A 21693-nucleotide genomic window follows, 5' to 3' on the forward strand; every position below is an offset into this window, starting at 1 on the left:
GGCTACTGTCTCCTGCATATGAATATTTCTTTCTTTTAGGTTAATTTACCCTTTAAAAACAAACCCACACTGAGTGCTGAGCCCTTGGCTGGTTGCTAAGCCTCGCTATGATGGATCCGGCATTCCCGCTGAGACTGCACTTTATTGTGCTTCTTGTCTAATAAGAGCCGACAGCGGAACCGTTCCGAGCTCGCCCCGCGCCGCGCTGACGCACCGTATCCGTATTTAGAGCGCAACGAGGGAAATGCTGATTTAGGGACTTTACTAACACTTTGCCGAGGGGAATAAAAGCTTCCGGCTCTGTTTACTGACAATGGCTTTGTGCTTAATGTGTCGTAGGTGTAACGTGCCCCCAACACTATCATTTAAAGGGGATATAAACCCAACCATAACGCTGCCCCACGGCGCCCCCTAGTGTTGCTATAGTCGTAATTCTAGATGCAAGGAAATTCCCCAATGAGAATTCTACTGAGCAACAATGTGAGTGTAAGTGCAAGAGAAGTGACCAATGAGAATGCTGATTCCCAGCACTGTGTCAGGCCCCTTGCTGGTACCTTACATATAGAGATAATGATGGCATTTTCCCCTCATTATATGGCACAGGAATCAGACATGGGGATAAAGGGACAGACTTGTTCAGTGCTGGGAAACTGTGCTTATTGCTCCCAACTCCAATTGCAGGAACAGAGAACAGGGAGCCGGATTTACTCACATCAGCTGGGATTCTCATTGGGGGATTTCTTGCATTTTAATGCAGTTTTATTGGGCAATATTGCTTTAAGAATACAGCCCTGATGTTGCTGGACTACAGCTCCCAGCATGCCTCACCCTTCATTATATGTTACATTATTCTGGGATTTGTAGTCCGGCAGCATCTGAGTAACGTTTGGTTGAGCCGCAGGGTTTAGTTCCCCTTTATACAGTGGAAACCATGAAATTAGATCAAATATTCTCTCTCTGTTTTGATCGATTAGGAACAAGATGGCGGCCATCCCTGGGGCTCCACGTTGGCTCAGTCCATGGGAGTGTTTAGCTGATGCACCTGCATTTCCTGCTCCAGGTCGAACAGGTTGACGGAGTCGGCGGCGGTTACGGGAAGGGGGTCGGTGCTGTGGTCCTTGGAGTTGGGCAGGAGGTGCTCGTTGCCCAAAGTGGCCGAGTACATGGAGTCCGTCTCCCCCCGCAGGGTCAGCACGTTCCTCAGGGAGAGGCCCAGGCGGGGGGCGCTGTTGGAGTTGCGGATGGAGAGGGAGATGACGCGGGAGCGCCGGCAGCACGGCAGGTACTTGCCCATCGCCCGCTTGAAGTCCCTCATGAACAGGGGGTAGATAATGGGGTTCATGGTGCTGTTACAGTATCCCAGCCAGGTGAGCAGGTCGAACAGCCCGGGGGGCACACAGTCACACACTGCCTGTAGGGAAACGCCCATTGTTATTGGACACTCACCGCCCCCTTGGCCCCCCCTGTCAATCACCGAAAATCCCTCCCCCCATGGTACACCCACCAATCACCGAAGCCCAATTGCAAATGGTCTCAGAATCTCTCTACATTATACTAGGGATGCACCGGATCCCGGATCCAGTTCTGGACGCGACCCGAATCCAGGCTTTTTTTTTGAAGGATTCCGTTTCGCCCGAATCCAAATCCTAATTAACAGTCAGAAAGGGTTAAACGGCTAGGGGGGGGGGAATTTAACCCCTTCCGATCCTAATAAGCATATGCCAATTAGCATTCGGAAAGGGTTAAACGGCTAGGGGGGGGGGAATTTTTTAACCCCTTCCGATCCTAATAAGCATTTGTTAATTGGCATTCGGAAAGGGTTAAATGGTTAGGGTGGAAACATTTTTAACCCCTTCCGATCCTAATAAGCATATGCCAATTAGCATTCGGAAAGGGTTAAACGGCTAGGGGGGGGAAACATTTTTAACCCCTTCCGATTCTAATAAGCATATGCCAATTAGCATTCGGAAAGGGTTAAACGTTTAGGGGGAAACATTTTTAACCCCTTCTCATCCTAATAAGCATATGCCAATTAGCATTCGGAAAGGGTTAAACGTTTAGGGGGAAACATTTTTAACCCCTTCTCATCCTAATAAGCATATGCCAATTAGCATTCGGAAAGGGTTAAACGGTTGGGGGGTGGAAACATTTTTAACCCCTTCCGATCCTAATAAGCATATGCCAATTAGCATTCGGAAAGGGTTAAACGGTTAGGGGGGGGGGAAACATTTTTAACCCCTTCCGATTCTAATAAGCATATGCCAATTAGCATTCGGAAAGGGTTAAACGTTTAGGGGAAAACATTTTTAACCCCTTCTCATCCTAATAAGCATATGCCAATTAGCATTCGGAAAGGGTTAAACGGTTGGGGGGGGGAAACATTTTTAACCCCTTCTCATCCTAATAAGCATATGCCAATTAGCATTCGGAAAGGGTTAAACGGTTGGGGGGGGAAACATTTTTAACCCCTTCCGATCCTAATAAGCATATGCCAATTAGCATTCGGAAAGGGTTAAACGTTTAGGGGGAAACATTTTTAACCCCTTCTCATCCTAATAAGCATATGCCAATTAGCATTCGGAAAGGGTTAAACGGTTGGGGGGTGGAAACATTTTTAACCCCTTCCGATCCTAATAAGCATATGCCAATTAGCATTCGGAAAGGGTTAAACGGTTGGGGGGGGGGAAACATTTTTAACCCCTTCCGATCCTAATAAGCATATGCCAATTAGCATTCGGAAAGGGTTAAACGTTTAGGGGGAAACATTTTTAACCCCTTCTCATCCTAATAAGCATATGCCAATTAGCATTCGGAAAGGGTTAAACGGTTGGGGGGGGGAAACATTTTTAACCCCTTCCGATCCTAATAAGCACATGCCAATTAGCATTCGGAAAGGGTTAAACGGTTGGGGGGGGAAACATTTTTAACCCCTTTCGATCCTAATAAGCATATGCCAATTAGCATTCGGAAAGGGTTAAACGTTTAGGGGGAAACATTTTTAACCCCTTCTCATCCTAATAAGCATATGCCAATTAGCATTCGGAAAGGGTTAAACGTTTAGGGGGAAACATTTTTAACCCCTTCTCATCCTAATAAGCATATGCCAATTAGCATTCGGAAAGGGTTAAACGTTTAGGGGGAAACATTTTTAACCCCTTCTCATCCTAATAAGCATATGCCAATTAGCATTCGGAAAGGGTTAAACGGTTGGGGGGGGGGAAACATTTTTAACCCCTTCCGATCCTAATAAGCATATGCCAATTAGCATTCGGAAAGGGTTAAACGTTTAGGGGGAAACATTTTTAACCCCTTCTCATCCTAATAAGCATATGCCAATTAGCATTCGGAAAGGGTTAAACGGTTGGGGGGGGGGAAACATTTTTAACCCCTTCCGATCCTAATAAGCATATGCCAATTAGCATTCGGAAAGGGTTAAACGGTTGGGGGGGGGAAACATTTTTAACCCCTTTCGATCCTAATAAGCATATGCCAATTAGCATTCGGAAAGGGTTAAACGTTTAGGGGGAAACATTTTTAACCCCTTCTCATCCTAATAAGCATATGCCAATTAGCATTCGGAAAGGGTTAAACGGTTGGGGGGAAAATTTTAACCCCTTGCGATCCTTATAAGCATATGCCAATTAGCATTCGGAAAGGGTTAAACGGTTGGGGGGGAACATTTTTAACCCCTTCCGATCCTAATAGCCATATGTTAATTAGCATTCGGATTCAGTTCAGGATTCGGCAGAATCCGTCGGGGGGTTCGGCTGAGTGGGTTTGGTGCATTATACTAAGGGTTAACGCCGAGAGGAACAACCCCATAAACCTGCAGGTTGTCAGGAGTCCGACTCCCAGCACCCACACCAGTTTGGCTACAGGCCGAGCCCTATTGGCTCCCATATTGAACAGAGTGGAAAGAATATGGCTCTCAGCCCCTAATTCCTCTCTCAGCCTGGGGGCCACGGGACACAGTTTGCATTACCTGGACCACGTTGGCCACAAAGAATGGTAGCCAAGCCACGAAGAACATGCCCAGCAGGATGCCCAGGGTCAGGCTGGCCTTCAGCGCCTTCTTACTGTGCTTTGTCACAAACTTCCTGCTGTCCACAGCCGGCAGCGCCAGTACCTGCCAATGACAAGAGAGTGATGGCGCGGCCGCATTTCTATCGGTCAGCAAAATATTGGCTATGCAAGGCTCTTCGTGATACCATTGTACCCTTTGCAGCTTTAATTTCCAAACAAAAGAGGGTCCTTTCTGAGCAGCTTGGATGTTTCAGAGCCATCTTGAACAGAGGTGTGGTTTGTATGACTCTCCTGATTGGCTACTGCTAGCTCCTAACCCCTAACATCCTCCCATCATTGGTCACATGTTGTGTGTGACTTCTGCTGCTTTCAGGCGGCGCCATCAGCATGAACAGAATAATTAACGCAAAATATGGGATCTGTTATCCGGAAAACCAGTATCTGGAAACCTGTACCAATAAGGGGTAATTATATCTTAGTTGGGATCAAGTACAGGTACTGTTTTATTATTACAGAGAAAAGGGAATCATTTAACCATGAAATAAACCCAATAGGGCTGTTCTGCCCCCAATAAGGGGTAATTATATCTTAGTTGGGATCAAGTACAGGTACTGTTTTATTATTACAGAGAAAAGGGAATCATTTAACCATGAAATAAACCCAATAGGGCTGTTCTGCCCCAATAAGGGGTAATTATATCTTAGTTGGGATCAAGTACAGGTACTGTTTTATTATTACAGAGAAAAGGGAATCATTTAACCATGAAATAAACCCAATAGGACTGTTCTGCCCCCAATAAGGGGTAATTATATCTTAGTTGGGATCAAGTACAGGTACTGTTTTATTATTACAGAGAAAAGGGAATCATTTAACCATTAAATAAACCCAATAGGGCTGTTCTGCCCCAATAAGGGGTAATTATATCTTAGTTGGGATCAAGTACAGGTACTGTTTTATTATTACAGAGAAAAGGGAATCATTTAACCATTAATTAAACCCAATAGGGCTGTTCTGCCCCCAATAAGGGGTAATTATATCTTAGTTGGGATCAAGTACAGGTACTGTTTTATTATTACAGAGAAAAGGGAATCATTTAACCATTAAATAAACCCAATAGGACTTTTCAGGGTTTGTTCACCTGAGTTAGATTTTAGTATCATACAGAGAGTAATATTCGGAGAAATTGTTATTGTTACTTTTTATTATTTTTCTTTCTGTTTAGTCCCTCTTCTATAAATATACCAATCTCTCATTCACACCAATGCCTTGTCACTAAGGTAATTTAAACCCTAGCAACCAGATAGCTGCTGAAATTCCAAACTGTAGAGCTGCTGAAGGAAAAGTGAAATAATTACAAAACTACAAATAATAAAAAACGAAGACCAATTGCAAATTGTCTCAAAATATGACTCTACGTCATACTAAAAGTTAACTCAAAGGATCCCCCCCCTTTAAGCTCTAAACAAAAGCTTGGAAGCTGAGCGTTCCAGTAGAAGGGATGCACTGTAGGCTTCGGTCTGACCAGCCGCATTCTCCACCAGCGCAGAACTCGCCCACTATAATAAAAGCACGGCTGGGGGAGTGTGAGGCATCTGTGAATAGCAGGAGGGAAGAAAATCTATAATTGCCTAATTGTTGTATCTACATGAGCACTTTGGCTTAGTGCCCCTCCACCCACCTCCTCCTCCGCCCCACTTGGCTTATAATCACACACTGAAACAGACACACACTTGCCCTTCTACCCCCAGCGGTCTGCAGTGCAGGATTGTATTGATCTCTAAGTGCCTGTGTAGTTCCGCTGGCATTCAGTCTGAAAGTACGAAAGCTTAATGTTTTGCCCCTCTCTGCCCCTATATATTAGGTACCTACCTAGTGCTACCAACCCCTATTTCTGTAGGGAAATGAGAGCAGGGCAGGCAGTAACCCTTCCAACACTTTCCCCTGTCTCTGCCCCTATATATTAGGTACCTACCTAGTGCTACCAACCCCTATTTCTGTAGGGAAATGAGAGCAGGGCAGGCAGTAACCCTTCCAACACTTTCCCCTGTCTCTGCCCCTATATATTAGGTACCTACCTAGTGCTACCAACCCCTATTTCTGTAGGGAAATGAGAGCAGGACAGGCAGTAACCCTTCCAACACTTTCCCCTGTCTCTGCCCCTATATATTAGGTACCTACCTAGTGCTACCAACCCCTATTTCTGTAGGGAAATGAGAGCAGGGCAGGCAGTAACCCTTCCAACACTTTCCCCTGTCTCTGCCCCTATATATTAGGTACCTACCTAGTGCTACTAACCCCTATTTCTGTAGGGAAATGAGAGCAGGGCAGGCAGTAACCCTTCCAACACTTTCCCCTGTCTCTGCCCCTATATATTAGGTACCTACCTAGTGCTACTAACCCCTATTTCTGTAGGGAAATGAGAGCAGGGCAGGCAGTAACCCTTCCAACACTTTCCCCTGTCTCTGCCCCTATATATTAGGTACCTACCTAGTGCTACTAACCCCTATTTCTGTAGGGAAATGAGAGCAGGGCAGGCAGTAACCCTTCCAACACTTTCCCCTGTCTCTGCCCCTATATATTAGGTACCTACCTAGTGCTACTAACCCTATTTCTGTAGGGAAATGAGAGCAGGGCAGGCAGTAACCCTTCCAACACTTTCCCCTGTCTCTGCCCCTATATATTAGGTACCTACCTAGTGCTACCAACCCCTATTTCTGTAGGGAAATGAGAGCAGGGCAGGCAGTAACCCTTCCAACACTTTCCCCTGTCTCTGCCCCTATATATTAGGTACCTACCTAGTGCTACCAACCCCTATTTCTGTAGGGAAATGAGAGCAGGGCAGGCAGTAACCCTTCCAACACTTTCCCCTGTCTCTGCCCCTATATATTAGGTACCTACCTAGTGCTACCATCCCCTATTTCTGTAGGGAAATGAGAGCAGAGCAGGCAGTAACCCTTCCAACACTTTCCCCTGTCTCTGCCCCTATATATTAGGTACCTACCTAGTGCTACCAACCCCTATTTCTGTAGGGAAATGAGAGCAGGGCAGGCAGTAACCCTTCCAACAGCCTTTGGGAGCTGCCGTTGTACTGGCCATTATGTTTGGAAGCCCCTCATTATGTACTGGTGACAATAAGCGATGCTGTGCTGGTGCATTGTGGGTAGAACTGAATCCTGTTTATAATTAGTGTTCGGCCTTGGCCCCAGAAATAGATAGTAGGGGGACACATATATTTTATTCATGCTCATTGGGCCGCGGCCAAGGCTGGAGAGAAGCTGTAGCCGGTGATTCACTCATTCAGAGCTGAAAATATATTTATTTGATTTGAATGGGGGGGGGGCTCATGGCCGACAGCTGTTATGCAGTTTTCAAAATCAAATTGAGTTAATATTTTATGTATCATGATATGCACAGACAAATAAATACCCCATGCCTCCGGACTCGTATTATTATTATTATTTTCATTATTTATTATTTGAGAACTATACATGGAATTGGCACTGTATTTATCTGCTGTGGATTCTGGGGTATTATACATGGAATTGGCACTGTATTTATCTGCTGTGGATTCTGGGGTATTATACATGGAATTGGCACTGTATTTATCTGCTGTGGATTCTGGGGTATTATACATGGAATTGGCACTGTATTTATACCGCTGTGGGTTCTGGGGTATTATACATGGAATTGGCACTGTATTTATCCCGCTGTGGGTTCTGGGGTATTATACATGGAATTGGCGCTGTATTTATCCCGCTGTGGGTTCTGGGGTATTATACATGGAATTGGCACTGTATTTATCTGCTGTGGATTCTGGGGTATTATACATGGAATTGGCACTGTATTTATCCCGCTGTGGGTTCTGGGGTATTATACATGGAATTGGCACTGTATTTATCCTGCTGTGGGTTCTGGGGTATTATACATGGAATTGGCACTGTATTTATCCTGCTGTGGGTTCTGGGGTATTATACATGGAATTGGCACTGTATTTATCCCGCTGTGTGTTCTGGGGTATTATACATGGAATTGGCACTGTATTTATCCTGCTGTGGGTTCTGGGGTATTATACATGGAATTGGCACTGTATTTATCCTGCTGTGGGTTCTGGGGTATTATACATGGAATTGGCACTGTATTTATCCTGCTGTGGGTTCTGGGGTATTATACATGGAATTGGCACTGTATTTATCCCGCTGTGGGTTCTGGGGTATTATACATGGAATTGGCACTGTATTTATCTGCTGTGGGTTCTGGGGTATTATACATGGAATTGGCACTGTATTTATCTGCTGTGGGTTCTGGGGTATTATACATGGAATTGGCACTGTATTTATCCTGCTGTGGGTTCTGGGGTATTATACATGGAATTGGCACTGTATTTATCCTGCTGTGGGTTCTGGGGTATTATACATGGAATTGGCGCTGTATTTATCCTGCTGTGGGTTCTGGGGTATTATACATGGAATTGGCACTGTATTTATCTGCTGTGGGTTCTGGGGTATTATACATGGAATTGGCACTGTATTTATCCCGCTGTGGGTTCTGGGTATTATACATGGAATTGGCACTGTATTTATCTGCTGTGGGTTCTGGGGTATTATACATGGAATTGGCGCTGTATTTATCCTGCTGTGGGTTCTGGGGTATTATACATGGAATTGGCACTGTATTTATCTGCTGTGGGTTCTGGGGTATTATACATGGAATTGGCACTGTATTTATCCTGCTGTGGGTTCTGGGGTATTATACATGGAATTGGCACTGTATTTATCCTGCTGTGGGTTCTGGGGTATTATACATGGAATTGGCACTGTATTTATTCCGCTGTGGGTTCTGGGGTATTATATATGGAATTGGCACTGTATTTATCCCGCTGTGGGTTCTGGGGTATTATACATGGAATTGGCACTGTATTTATCCCGCTGTGGGTTCTGGGGTATTATACATGGAATTGGCACTGTATTTATCCCGCTGTGGGTTCTGGGGTATTATACATGGAATTGGCACTGTATTTATCCCGCTGTGGGTTCTGGGGTATTATACATGGAATTGGCACTGTATTTATCCCGCTGTGGGTTCTGGGGTATTATACATGGAATTGGCACTGTATTTATCCTGCTGTGGGTTCTGGGGTATTATACATGGAATTGGCACTGTATTTATCTGCTGTGGGTTCTGGGGTATTATACATGGAATTGGCACTGTATTTATCTGCTGTGGGTTCTGGGGTATTATACATGGAATTGGCACTGTATTTATCCCGCTGTGGGTTCTGGGGTATTAAACATGGAATTGGCGCTGTATTTATCCTGCTGTGGGTTCTGGGGTATTATACATGGAATTGGCACTGTATTTATCCTGCTGTGGGTTCTGGGGTATTATACATGGAATTGGCACTGTATTTATCTGCTGTGGGTTCTGGGGTATTATACATGGAATTGGCACTGTATTTATCTGCTGTGGGTTCTGGGGTATTATACATGGAATTGGCACTGTATTTATCCCGCTGTGGGTTCTGGGGTATTATACATGGAATTGGCGCTGTATTTATCTGCTGTGGGTTCTGGGGTATTATACATGGAATTGGCGCTGTATTTATCCTGCTGTGGGTTCTGGGGTATTATACATGGAATTGGCACTGTATTTATCCCGCTGTGGGTTCTGGGGTATTATACATGGAATTGGCACTGTATTTATCTGCTGTGGGTTCTGGGGTATTATACATGGAATTGGCACTGTATTTATCCCGCTGTGGGTTCTGGGGTATTATACATGGAATTGGCGCTGTATTTATCTGCTGTGGGTTCTGGGGTATTATACATGGAATTGGCGCTGTATTTATCCTGCTGTGGGTTCTGGGGTATTATACATGGAATTGGCACTGTATTTATCCCGCTGTGGGTTCTGGGGTATTATACATGGAATTGGCACTGTATTTATCCTGCTGTGGGTTCTGGGGTATTATACATGGAATTGGCACTGTATTTATCCTGCTGTGGGTTCTGGGGTATTATACATGGAATTGGCACATTTATTTGCATTGAATTCTGGGGTATTATACATGGAATTGGCACTGTATTTATCCTGCTGTGGGTTCTGGGGTATTATACATGGAATTGGCACTGTATTTATCCCGCTGTGGGTTCTGGCGTATTATACATGGAATTGGCACTGTATTTATCCTGCTGTGGGTTCTGGGGTATTATACATGGAATTGGCACTGTATTTATCCTGCTGTGGGTTCTGGGGTATTATACATGGAATTGGCACTGTATTTATCCTGCTGTTGGTTCTGGGGTATTATACATGGAATTGGCACTGTATTTATCCCGCTGTGGGTTCTGGGGTATTATACATGGAATTGGCACTGTATTTATCCCGCTGTGGGTTCTGGGGTATTATACATGGAATTGGCACTGTATTTATCCCGCTGTGGGTTCTGGGGTATTATACATGGAATTGGCACTGTATTTATCCCGCTGTGGGTTCTGGGGTATTATACATGGAATTGGCACTGTATTTATCCCGCTGTGGGTTCTGGGGTATTATACATGGAATTGGCACTGTATTTATCCTGCTGTGGGTTCTGGGGTATTATACATGGAATTGGCACTGTATTTATCTGCTGTGGGTTCTGGGGTATTATACATGGAATTGGCACTGTATTTATCCTGCTGTTGGTTCTGGGGTATTATACATGGAATTGGCACTGTATTTATCCCGCTGTGGGTTCTGGGGTATTATACATGGAATTGGCACTGTATTTATCCCGCTGTGGGTTCTGGGGTATTATACATGGAATTGGCACTGTATTTATCCCGCTGTGGGTTCTGGGGTATTATACATGGAATTGGCACTGTATTTATCCCGCTGTGGGTTCTGGGGTATTATACATGGAATTGGCACTGTATTTATCCTGCTGTGGGTTCTGGGGTATTATACATGGAATTGGCACTGTATTTATCCTGCTGTGGGTTCTGGGGTATTATACATGGAATTGGCACTGTATTTATCCCGCTGTGGGTTCTGGGGTATTATACATGGAATTGGCACTGTATTTATCCCGCTGTGGGTTCTGGGGTATTATACATGGAATTGGCACTGTATTTATCCTGCTGTGGGTTCTGGGGTATTATACATGGAATTGGCACTGTATTTATCTGCTGTGGGTTCTGGGGTATTATACATGGAACTGGCACTGTATTTATCCTGCTGTGGGTTCTGGGGTATTATACATGGAATTGGCACTGTATTTATCTGCTGTGGGTTCTGGGGTATTATACATGGAATTGGCACTGTATTTATCCCGCTGTGGGTTCTGGGGTATTATACATGGAATTGGCACTGTATTTATCCCGCTGTGGGTTCTGGGGTATTATACATGGAATTGGCGCTGTATTTATCCCGCTGTGGGTTCTGGGGTATTATACATGGAATTGGCACTGTATTTATCCCGCTGTGGGTTCTGGGGTATTATACATGGAATTGGCACTGTATTTATCCTGCTGTGGGTTCTGGGGTATTATACATGGAATTGGCACATTTATTTGCATTGAATTCTGGGTTATGTGTACTTGGAATTTGCTACACGCTGAGCCAAGGGAGACACTCAGGGAGACACAGCAATATCCATACATTTGCCTCATTGCTGCAGGACACACAGGGTATTGATCCAGTGGAAAATCCAGTCGCAGTTTTACATCAGATTTTTATGCTTTTAATCCAACAGCGACAGTCGCTTGAGTGCACTTTCCATTTGTTGGGAGATCGATAAAAGGGAAACCTGACAGTTAGTGAATGTTATGGATTTGTCATGTGTGATCGGCAGCCCCGGGGGCAGTGGGGCACCGGATTCACCAGGCCGGACTGGCAACCTCTGGGTTAAGGCAAATGCCAGGGGGGCTGTAAGGTGCCACAGACAGTCACTATTTATTGGGCTGGGGGGGGGCTGTTTGTGCCTCTGGGTACTGGGAATGCCAGGGGGGCTGTAAGGTGCCACAGACAGTCACTATTTATTGGGCTGGGGGGGGGGGGCTGTTTGTGCCTCTGGGTACTGGGCATGCCAGGGGGGCTGTAAGGTGCCACAGACAGTCACTATTTATTGGGCTGGGGGGGCTGTTTGTGCCTCTGGGTACTGGGAATGCCAGGGGGGCTGTAAGGTGCCACAGACAGTCACTATTTATTGGGCTGGGGGGGGGGGGCTGTTTGTGCCTCTGGGTACTGGGAATGCCAGGGGGGCTGTAAGGTGCCACAGACAGTCACTATTTATTGGGCTGGGGGGGCTGTTTGTGCCTCTGGGTACTGGGAATGCCAGGGGGGCTGTAAGGTGCCACAGACAGTCACTATTTATTGGGCTGGGGGGGGGGGGGCTGTTTGTGCCTCTGGGTACTGGGCATGCCAGGGGGCTGTAAGGTGCCACAGACAGTCACTATTTATTGGGCTGGGGGGGGGCTGTTTGTGCCTCTGGGTACTGGGCATGCCAGGGGGGCTGTAAGGTGCCACAGACAGTCACTATTTATTGGGCTGGGGGGGGGCTGTTTGTGCCTCTGGGTACTGGGAATGCCAGGGGGGCTGTAAGGTACCACAGACAGTCACTATTTATTGGGCTGGGGGGGGGCTGTTTGTGCCTCTGGGTACTGGGAATGCCAGGGGGGCTGTAAGGTGCCACAGACAGTCACTATTTATTGGGCTGGGGGGGCTGTTTGTGCCTCTGGGTACTGGGAATGCCAGGGGGGCTGTAAGGTGCCACAGACAGTCACTATTTATTGGGCTGGGGGGGGGGGGCTGTTTGTGCCTCTGGGTACTGGGAATGCCGGGGGGGCTGTAAGGTGCCACAGACAGTCACTATTTATTGGGCTGGGGGGGCTGTTTGTGCCTCTGGGTACTGGGAATGCCAGGGGGGCTGTAAGGTGCCACAGACAGTCACTATTTATTGGGCTGGGGGGGGGGCTGTTTGTGCCTCTGGGTACTGGGAATGCCAGGGGGGCTGTAAGGTGCCATAGACAGTCACTATTTATTGGGCTGGGGGGGCTGTTTGTGCCTCTGGGTACTGGGAATGCCAGGGGGGCTGTAAGGTGCCACAGACAGTCACTATTTATTGGGCTGGGGGGGGGCTGTTTGTGCCTCTGGGTACTGGGAATGCCAGGGGGGCTGTAAGGTGCCACAGACAGTCACTATTTATTGGGCTGGGGGGGCTGTTTGTGCCTCTGGGTACTGGGAATGCCAGGGGGGCTGTAAGGTGCCACAGACAGTCACTATTTATTGGGCTGGGGGGGGGGGGGGGGGGGGGGCTGTTTGTGCCTCTGGGTACTGGGAATGCCAGGGGGGCTGTAAGGTGCCACAGACAGTCACTATTTATTGGGCTGGGGGGGGGGGGGGGGGCTGTTTGTGCCTCTGGGTACTGGGAATGCCAGGGGGGCTGTAAGGTGCCACAGACAGTCACTATTTATTGGGCTGGGGGGGGGCTGTTTGTGCCTCTGGGTACTGGGAATGCCAGGGGGGGCTGTAAGGTGCCACAGACAGTCACTATTTATTGGGCTGGGGGGGGGTTGTTTGTGCCTCTGGGTACTGGGAATGCCAGGGGGGCTGTAAGGTGCCACAGACAGTCACTATTTATTGGGCTGGGGGGCTGTTTGTGCCTCTGGGTACTGGGAATGCCAGGGGGGCTGTAAGGTGCCACAGACAGTCACTATTTATTGGGCTGGGGGGGGGTTGTTTGTGCCTCTGGGTACTGGGAATGCCAGGGGGGCTGTAAGGTGCCACAGACAGTCACTATTTATTGGGCTGGGGGGGGGCTGTTTGTGCCTCTGGGTACTGGGAATGCCAGGGGGGCTGTAAGGTGCCACAGACAGTCACTATTTATTGGGCTGGGGGGGGGGGGGGGGGGGGGGGGGCTGTTTGTGCCTCTGGGTACTGGGAATGCCAGGGGGGCTGTAAGGTGCCACAGACAGTCACTATTTATTGGGCTGGGGGGGGGGGGGGGGCTGTTTGTGCCTCTGGGTACTGGGAATGCCAGGGGGGCTGTAAGGTGCCACAGACAGTCACTATTTATTGGGCTGGGGGGGGGGGGCTGTTTGTGCCTCTGGGTACTGGGAATGCCAGGGGGGCTGTAAGGTGCCACAGACAGTCACTATTTATTGGGCTGGGGGGGCTGTTTGTGCCTCTGGGTACTGGGAATGCAGGGGGGCTGTAAGGTGCCACAGTCACTATTTATTGGGCTGGGGGGGGCTGTTTGTGCCTCTGGGTACTGGGAATGCCAGGGGGGCTGTAAGGTGCTACAGACAGTCACTATTTATTGGGCTGGGGGGGCTGTTTGTGCCTCTGGGTACTGGGAATGCCAGGGGGGCTGTAAGGTGCCACAGACAGTCACTATTTATTGGGCTGGGGGGGCTGTTTGTGCCTCTGGGTACTGGGAATGCCAGGGGGGCTGTAAGGTGCTACAGACAGTCACTATTTATTGGGCTGGGGGGGCTGTTTGTGTCTCTGGGTACTGGGAATGCCAGGGGGGCTGGTAGGTGCCACAGACAGTCACTATTTATTGGGCTGGGGGGGCTGTTTGTGCCTCTGGGTACTGGGAATGCCAGGGGGGCTGTAAGGTGCCACAGACAGTCACTATTTATTGGGCTGGGGGGGCTGTTTGTGCCTCTGGGTACTGGGAATGCCAGGGGGGCTGTAAGGTGCCACAGACAGTCACTATTTATTGGGCTGGGGGGGCTGTTTGTGCCTCTGGGTACTGGGAATGCCAGGGGGGCTGTAAGGTGCCACAGACAGTCACTATTTATTGGGCTGGGGGGGGGCTGTTTGTGCCTCTGGGTACTGGGAATGCCAGGGGGGCTGTAAGGTGCTACAGACAGTCACTATTTATTGGGCTGGGGGGGCTGTTTGTGCCTCTGGGTACTGGGAATGCCAGGGGGGCTGTAAGGTGCTACAGACAGTCACTATTTATTGGGCTGGGGGGGCTGTTTGTGTCTCTGGGTACTGGGAATGCCAGGGGGGCTGTAAGGTGCCACAGACAGTCACTATTTATTGGGCTGGGGGGGCTGTTTGTGCCTCTGGGTACTGGGAATGCCAGGGGGGCTGTAAGGTGCCACAGACAGTCACTATTTATTGGGCTGGGGGGGGCTGTTTGTGCCTCTGGGTACTGGGAATGCCAGGGGGGGCTGTAAGGTGCCACAGACAGTCACTATTTATTGGGCTGGGGGGGCTGTTTGTGCCTCTGGGTACTGGGAATGCCAGGGGGGCTGTAAGGTGCCACAGACAGTCACTATTTATTGGGCTGGGGGGGCTGTTTGTGCCTCTGGGTACTGGGAATGCCAGGGGGGCTGTAAGGTGCCACAGACAGTCACTATTTATTGGGCTGGGGGGGGGCTGTTTGTGCCTCTGGGTACTGGGAATGCCAGGGGGGCTGTAAGGTGCCACAGACACTCACTATTTATTGGGCTGGGGGGGGCTGTTTGTGCCTCTGGGTACTGGGAATGCCAGGGGGGGCTGTAAGGTGCCACAGACAGTCACTATTTATTGGGCTGGGGGGGCTGTTTGTGCCTCTGGGTACTGGGAATGCCAGGGGGGCTGTAAGGTGCCACAGACAGTCACTATTTATTGGGCTGGGGGGGGGCTGTTTGTGCCTCTGGGTACTGGGAATGCCAGGGGGGCTGTAAGGTGCCACAGACACTCACTATTTATTGGGCTGGGGGGGGCTGTTTGTGCCTCTGGGTACTGGGAATGCCAGGGGGGGCTGTAAGGTGCCACAGACAGTCACTATTTATTGGGCTGGGGGGGCTGTTTGTGCCTCTGGGTACTGGGAATACCAGGGGGGCTGTAAGGTACCACAGACAGTCACTATTTATTGGGCTGGGGGGGCTGTTTGTGCCTCTGGGTACTGGGAATGCCAGGGGGCTGTAAGGTGCCACAGACAGTCACTATTTATTGGGCTGGGGGGGCTGTTTGTGCCTCTGGGTACTGGGAATGCCAGGGGGGCTGTAAGGTGCCACAGACAGTCACTATTTATTGGGCTGGGGGGCTGTTTGTGCCTCTGGGTACTGGGAATGCCAGGGGGGCTGTAAGGTGCCACAGACAGTCACTATTTATTGGGCTGGGGGGGCTGTTTGTGCCTCTGGGTACTGGGAATGCCAGGGGGGCTGTAAGGTGCCACAGACAGTCACTATTTATTGGGCTGGGGGGGGGGCTGTTTGTGCCTCTGGGTACTGGGAATGCCAGGGGGGCTGTAAGGTGCCACAGTCAGTCACTATTTATTGGGCTGGGGGGGCTGTTTGTGCCTCTGGGTACTTGGAATGCCGGGGGGGTTGTTTGGGCTCTGGGTACATATAATGCCTGGGGTTATTGTGAATCTCATATCGGAGGGGTTGGGGGGAACCGGAGACTCAGATTTCAGTCAATACAAACCTGCTCTAAATGTAGAATATTCTGCCTCAGGCGCCAGTCCCGGGGGGGCAGATTGACGCTCAGTATTATACAGTCAGGATATTGAACATTTCCAGAAACTGCCGGTTAAGCCCCTGTCTTATCCAAACCAACATAACATTATAGATTTGTCTGTCATACGGAAAATATACTATAGGTGAGGGGCAAATACAGACTGGGGAGACACAGAGGGACCCTGCCAGACAGAGGGGAAGGTGAGGGGCACATACTGTCCCTGTCTGCAACCTTTCCTTGATTGGCTAAATGGTGGTTATCAATGATTTCTTATGTCTTCAAAGGGGATATAAACCCAACCATAACGCTGTCCCACTGCGCCCCCTAGTGTTGCTATAGTCGTAATTCTAGATGCAAGGAAATTCCCCAATGAGAATTCTACTGAGCAACAATGTGAGTGTAAGTGCAAGAGAAGTGACCAATGAGAATGCTGATTCCCAGCACTGTGTCAGGCCCCTTGCTGGTACCTTACATATAGAGATAATGATGGCATTTTCCCCTCATTATATGGCACAGGAATCAGACATGGGGATAAAGGGACAGACTTGTTCAGTGCTGGGAAACTGTGCTTATTGCTCCCAACTCCAATTGCAGGAACAGAGAACAGGGAGCCGGATTTACTCACATCAGCTGGGATTCTCATTGGGGGATTTCTTGCATTTTAATGCAGTTTTATTGGGCAATATTGCTTTAAGAATACAGCCCTGATGTATGCCCAGAGGAGATGGGTAGTATTTTTTGTATTATAGACCAGTGCAATATGGCTGCCCATTCCCATACACTGATAGTGCCAGCTAATAATGATTGTATTTACTCCATGTTGCCCCTGTACACGTTGCACAAATGCCCCACTCTCCTGCCCTCTCCAATAAAGTCGTGCTTCTACCATGGGGTCTTGAATGAATTTGTAATTCTGAGCAACTTTCCAATATACATTAATTACACATTTATTGACAAAAGTAGTTGCCGTTGGAAGCCATGTTTATAGTTTCAGGAGTCAGACCTTCATAGAGTATAAACGGCCAGACAGATACCAATTGTAGCAGGAGTCACATTTACACCTTACTTGACTCTCTGGAGTAAATACAATGGAAGGAACCAGTAGAAGAGCCAAGCAGTTAGTGGTACCCACCTGTGTATGGTCCTCGGAGGCACTGGGCACATTGGTTGTCAAAGATGCCACCTGGACAGCCTGTTTCCGGGCAGCCAATAGGATCCGGCAGTAGGTGAAGGAGATGGCAACTGAGGGCAAGAAGAAAGTGAGACAAGAAGCCACTAGGGCGTAAGGTAGACTGACAATAAGGCGGCATTGCTTCTCCTCTGTCCCAGAAGTCATGTTCATGTGTTGTATCTCAAAGTCTTGCTCGTGCCACCCCAGCTCGATGGGCAAGAAGGAGGCCAAGGCGGCCAACGTCCAAGTGGCTAAGATCAAGCAGAGGGCTCGGCAAGACGTCATCCTCAGTTTGTACTTCAGAGGCGAGATGATGAGCAGGTAGCGGTCTAAACTGATGACGCAAAGGTTCAAGATGGACGCACTGCAACACATGACGTCGAAGGAGTACCAGATGCAGCAGAAGTCCACGTCAAGTATCCATTTGCCGTAGAGCTCGTTCAGCATGGCGGGGGGCATGACCACCAGTCCCACCATCAGGTCCGACATGAACAGAGACACCAGGAAGTAGTTGGAAGTGTTCCGAAGTGACCTCTGGGTGAAGATGAGGAGGATGAGCAGAGAGTTGCCCACGGTGGTGAGTAAAATGATCAAGCAGAGGAAGGCGGCCATCCATACGTTGGGTGGAGAAGACCTCTGCGTCGCCCCTTTCCCCCCGTCCCATTGCGCCTCCATGAGGTGACAGAGGAAGAGTTCTCCTACTTAGAAGTGCCTCTAGCTCCTCTCCTTCTCTCTCCTCCATCGACCCTAAACCTGCACCCCCATTCCTGCTTCTCCCTCTCTCTTCCACCGCTTTATACGAGTCTTTCCCTTGCCTTCTCCATTATCTTCCCCCCCATGTTATAGTCATAAGGTAGAGCCAGCTGCCTGGGGATTATTATTCATGCTGCACTCTTGGCTCAGCTCCTTCCTCCCGGGGCTCCTCATATCCCCCCTCTATTCCGCCGGTGCCCTTATTGTTGCCTTTACATTCTCCCCCCTTTGTTCTCCCTTCTTGCTTCTCTCCCACGTGTGGCTGTCACCGCGGTGCCTCCAGGTCCCCTTGCCATTGCCTGGGAGTCGGTCTCGCTGGTGACAGTCGGAGCAGAGTCGGCGGAGAGAGATTCTAATCTCCTGTGAATCATTTCAGTGACTGCAAATGTGAAATGTGTAACGGGAAGGAGAGGGGAGAGCAGCGAATGACAAGGAGGAGAGTCGTGCCCCCCACCCCTCCGTAAAGCCCCCCGCTCTCTCCCATTGTCAGATCCTTTAGCTCCTCAATCCACTCAGCACTCTCTGTAGCCTACGGGAAGGGGATATTTCAATCTTTCTAGTATTGTTTTAGTCTTACTTACCCTTTAATGTCTTTCTAGGCATATTATTGCATGTAAAGGGGATATAAACCCAAAATTACATTTTGCTTAATGAAAGAACATTCTAAGCAACTTGCTGGTGTTGGACCTGTTGGGCAGAATGGGGGGGAAGGTGGGAGATGACGTTCCTAGTTCTGGGCATATAGTTCCCGTTAATGGGATTCTATAGAGCATTGGGTGCTGGGCGCTAATTAATCATTGGGTGTTGGGCGCTAATTAATCATTGGGTGCTGGGCGCTAATTAATCATTGGCTCCTGCTGGAATATTACTCACGGCAAGGCATTTATCATGGGGTTGGCCTGGAGGCTAGCAATCAGACCTATGGTTTCCATATGGCGATGGGAAAAGAATAATCCAGTTTGTGCAATTTATAAACCACAGCCGAGTGCCCAATTGGTCAGTGGGATCCGGAAGTTCCATGTACCAGCCCTAGGGGGCGCAGTGGGGGCAGGGGCTTGGGCTGTTACTGTATTAAAGCAAAGGAATGAACATGATGAGGAATTGGTGTCTTTTTTCAGCCGCAGCAGCTGGGCGAATGTGTCTGTGTACGGAGGGGCCACTAGGGGGCAGGATTCCCAGAAGTCAATAGGGATTGGATACAAAGGCAGCTGGGGGTACAAAGTGCAATTTTGGACGCAATTCGCTTTGCTTTATACCAAGAATACAGCATTTTCCCCACATTCGCTTCCGCTGTGCCAAAATCTTGCAGTTGTGTCGCTTTCATTTCATTTGGGGAAATTCAAGTTGTTTATGTTTCTTTCTGGGGCAGAAAACAAACCCTAATAGTGAATCACAGCCCCCCCAGGTTTGTCTGGGTACAACCTTATAAGCCCCGCCTCTGACTGGGAACCAATCATCTTGCAGAGCAATGGATCCATGGGTGTTGGGCACCAGTAACCGGAGTCTGCGGGGGAATTAAAGGGGAAGTGTCACTATCAGTAATTGCACAGACTTTGGGCTGATGGGGGGGCAGTTGGAAGTGATGTACCGATCACCCCCTAACCTTGAAATTGCATGGGAACCAAATGCTCAGTGATAGTTGCCCCTTGATTACTGTGCAAACCGGTCAGTCAGTGAGGGGTTAAAACTGTCCCACACCCAGTCCCACATCAGCTGGCAGTGGCAAAATGCTGGCAGATGCCCCATGTGCTATTGCCCATTCCACTGACATTCAGGGGTCTCAAATGCCCAGTTGCCCAGTGGGTGAGTGAGTACCCAGTGGGTGAATGAGTGCCCAATGGATGGGTGAGTGCCCAATGGGTGAGTGAGTGCCCAGTGGGTAAGTGCCCAGTGGATGGATGAGTGCCCAGTGGGTGAGTGAGTGCCCAGTTGCCCAGTGGATGAGTGCCTGCCCAGTGGGTGAGTGAGTGCCCAGTTGCCCAGTGGATGAGTGAGTGCCCAGTGGGTGGATGAGTGAGTGCCCAGTGGATGGGTGAGTGCCCAGTGGATGGGTGAGTGCCCAGTGGATGAGTGAGTGCCCAGTGGGTGAGTGAGTGCCCAGCGGGTGAGTGAGTGCCCAGTGGATGAGTGAGTGCCCAGCGGGTGGGTGAGTGCCCAGTGGATGGGTGAGTGCCCAGTGGATGTGTGAGTGCCCAGTGGGTGAGTGAGTACCCAGTGGGTGAGTGAGTGCCCAGTGGGTGGATGAGTGAGTGCCCAATGGATGGGTGAGTGCCCAGTGGGTGAGTGAGTGCCAAGTGGGTGAGTGAGTGCCCAGTGGGTGAGTGAGTGCCCAGTGGGTGGATGAGTGAGTGCCCAGTGGGTGGGTGAGTGAGTGCCCAGTGGGTGAGTGAATGCCCAGTGGTGGGTGAGTGCCCAGTGGGTGAGTGAGTGCCCAGTTGCCAGTGGGTGAGTGAATGCCCAGTGGATGTGTGAGTGCCCAGTGGGTGAGTGAGTACCCAGTGGGTGAGTGAGTGAGTGCCCAATGGATGGGTGAGTGCCCAGTGGGTGAGTGAGTGCCCAGTGGGTGAGTGAGTGCCCAGTGGGTGGATGAGTGAGTGCCCAATGGATGGGTGAGTGCCCAGTGGGTGAGTGAGTGCCCAGTGGGTGAGTGAGTGCCCAGTGGGTGGATGAGTGAGTGCCCAATGGATGGGTGAGTGCCCAGTGGGTGAGTGAGTGCCCAGTGGGTGAGTGAGTGCCCAGTGGGTGGATGAGTGAGTGCCCAGTGGGTGGGTGAGTGCCCAGTGGGTGAGTGAATGCCCAGTGGTGGGTGAGTGCCCAGTGGGTGAGTGAGTGCCCAGTTGCCAGTGGGTGAGTGAATGCCCAGTGGGTGGGTGAGTGCCCAGTGGGTGAGTGAATGCCCAGTGGTGGGTGAGTGCCCAGTGGGTGAGTGAGTGCCCAGTTGCCAGTGGGTGAGTGAATGCCCAGTGGGTGGGTGAGTGCCCAGTGGGTGGGTGAGTACATATAACAGAAGGATCACACTCAGTCAGTGAAACTATTCGAGTGCTGGTTGGCCCCTGACCTTCCCCATTTGCAGATAATGGGCTACTATAAAGGGTTAAGTGGCACTCGCCCTGAGAGGAAGCTGAGGTAGTGGGAGAAATGGGATATTAACCCTGCGGGGACTGGCGCAATGTTGTGTGAGTGGGTCGGTGAGTGGGTCGGTTAGAGGGAAGGAGCACTCAGCCGAGGGGCCACTTATCCTGCCATTAAGGTCAAGCTGGGGGGGTATAAGGCCTGATAGTGAGGGTGGGGGTATGTACGTATGTGTG

The 21693-nt window shown here is 49.4% G+C and overlaps 2 protein-coding genes across 2 annotated transcripts in view; one reads left to right on the forward strand and one right to left on the reverse strand.

Annotated features, from left to right (window-relative positions):
- Positions 1–1063, forward strand: part of tmco4 (transmembrane and coiled-coil domains 4) — a 32966-nt gene extending 31903 nt beyond the window's left edge. The window contains exon 15 of the mRNA XM_031905640.1: positions 975–1063. Within this exon, the coding sequence (XP_031761500.1) occupies positions 975–1037 (63 nt within the window). The 3' untranslated portion in view covers positions 1038–1063. The remainder of the gene's footprint in view (positions 1–974) is intronic.
- htr6 (5-hydroxytryptamine (serotonin) receptor 6, G protein-coupled) lies at positions 990–20339 on the reverse strand. Its single transcript, XM_002941959.5, has 3 exons — positions 17594–20339; positions 3983–4126; positions 990–1411 (listed from the first exon to the last, which is right to left on the reverse strand). Exons 1-3 carry the CDS (start codon positions 18305–18307, stop codon positions 1013–1015), a joined length of 1257 nt encoding a protein of 418 aa, XP_002942005.2. The 5' UTR covers positions 18308–20339; the 3' UTR covers positions 990–1012.
- Between the last annotated feature and the right edge of the window lie 1354 nt (positions 20340–21693).

The sequence above is a fragment of the Xenopus tropicalis genome, chromosome 7 (genome assembly GCF_000004195.4).
Source record: "Xenopus tropicalis strain Nigerian chromosome 7, UCB_Xtro_10.0, whole genome shotgun sequence".
Classification (NCBI taxonomy): Eukaryota; Metazoa; Chordata; class Amphibia; order Anura; family Pipidae; genus Xenopus; species Xenopus tropicalis.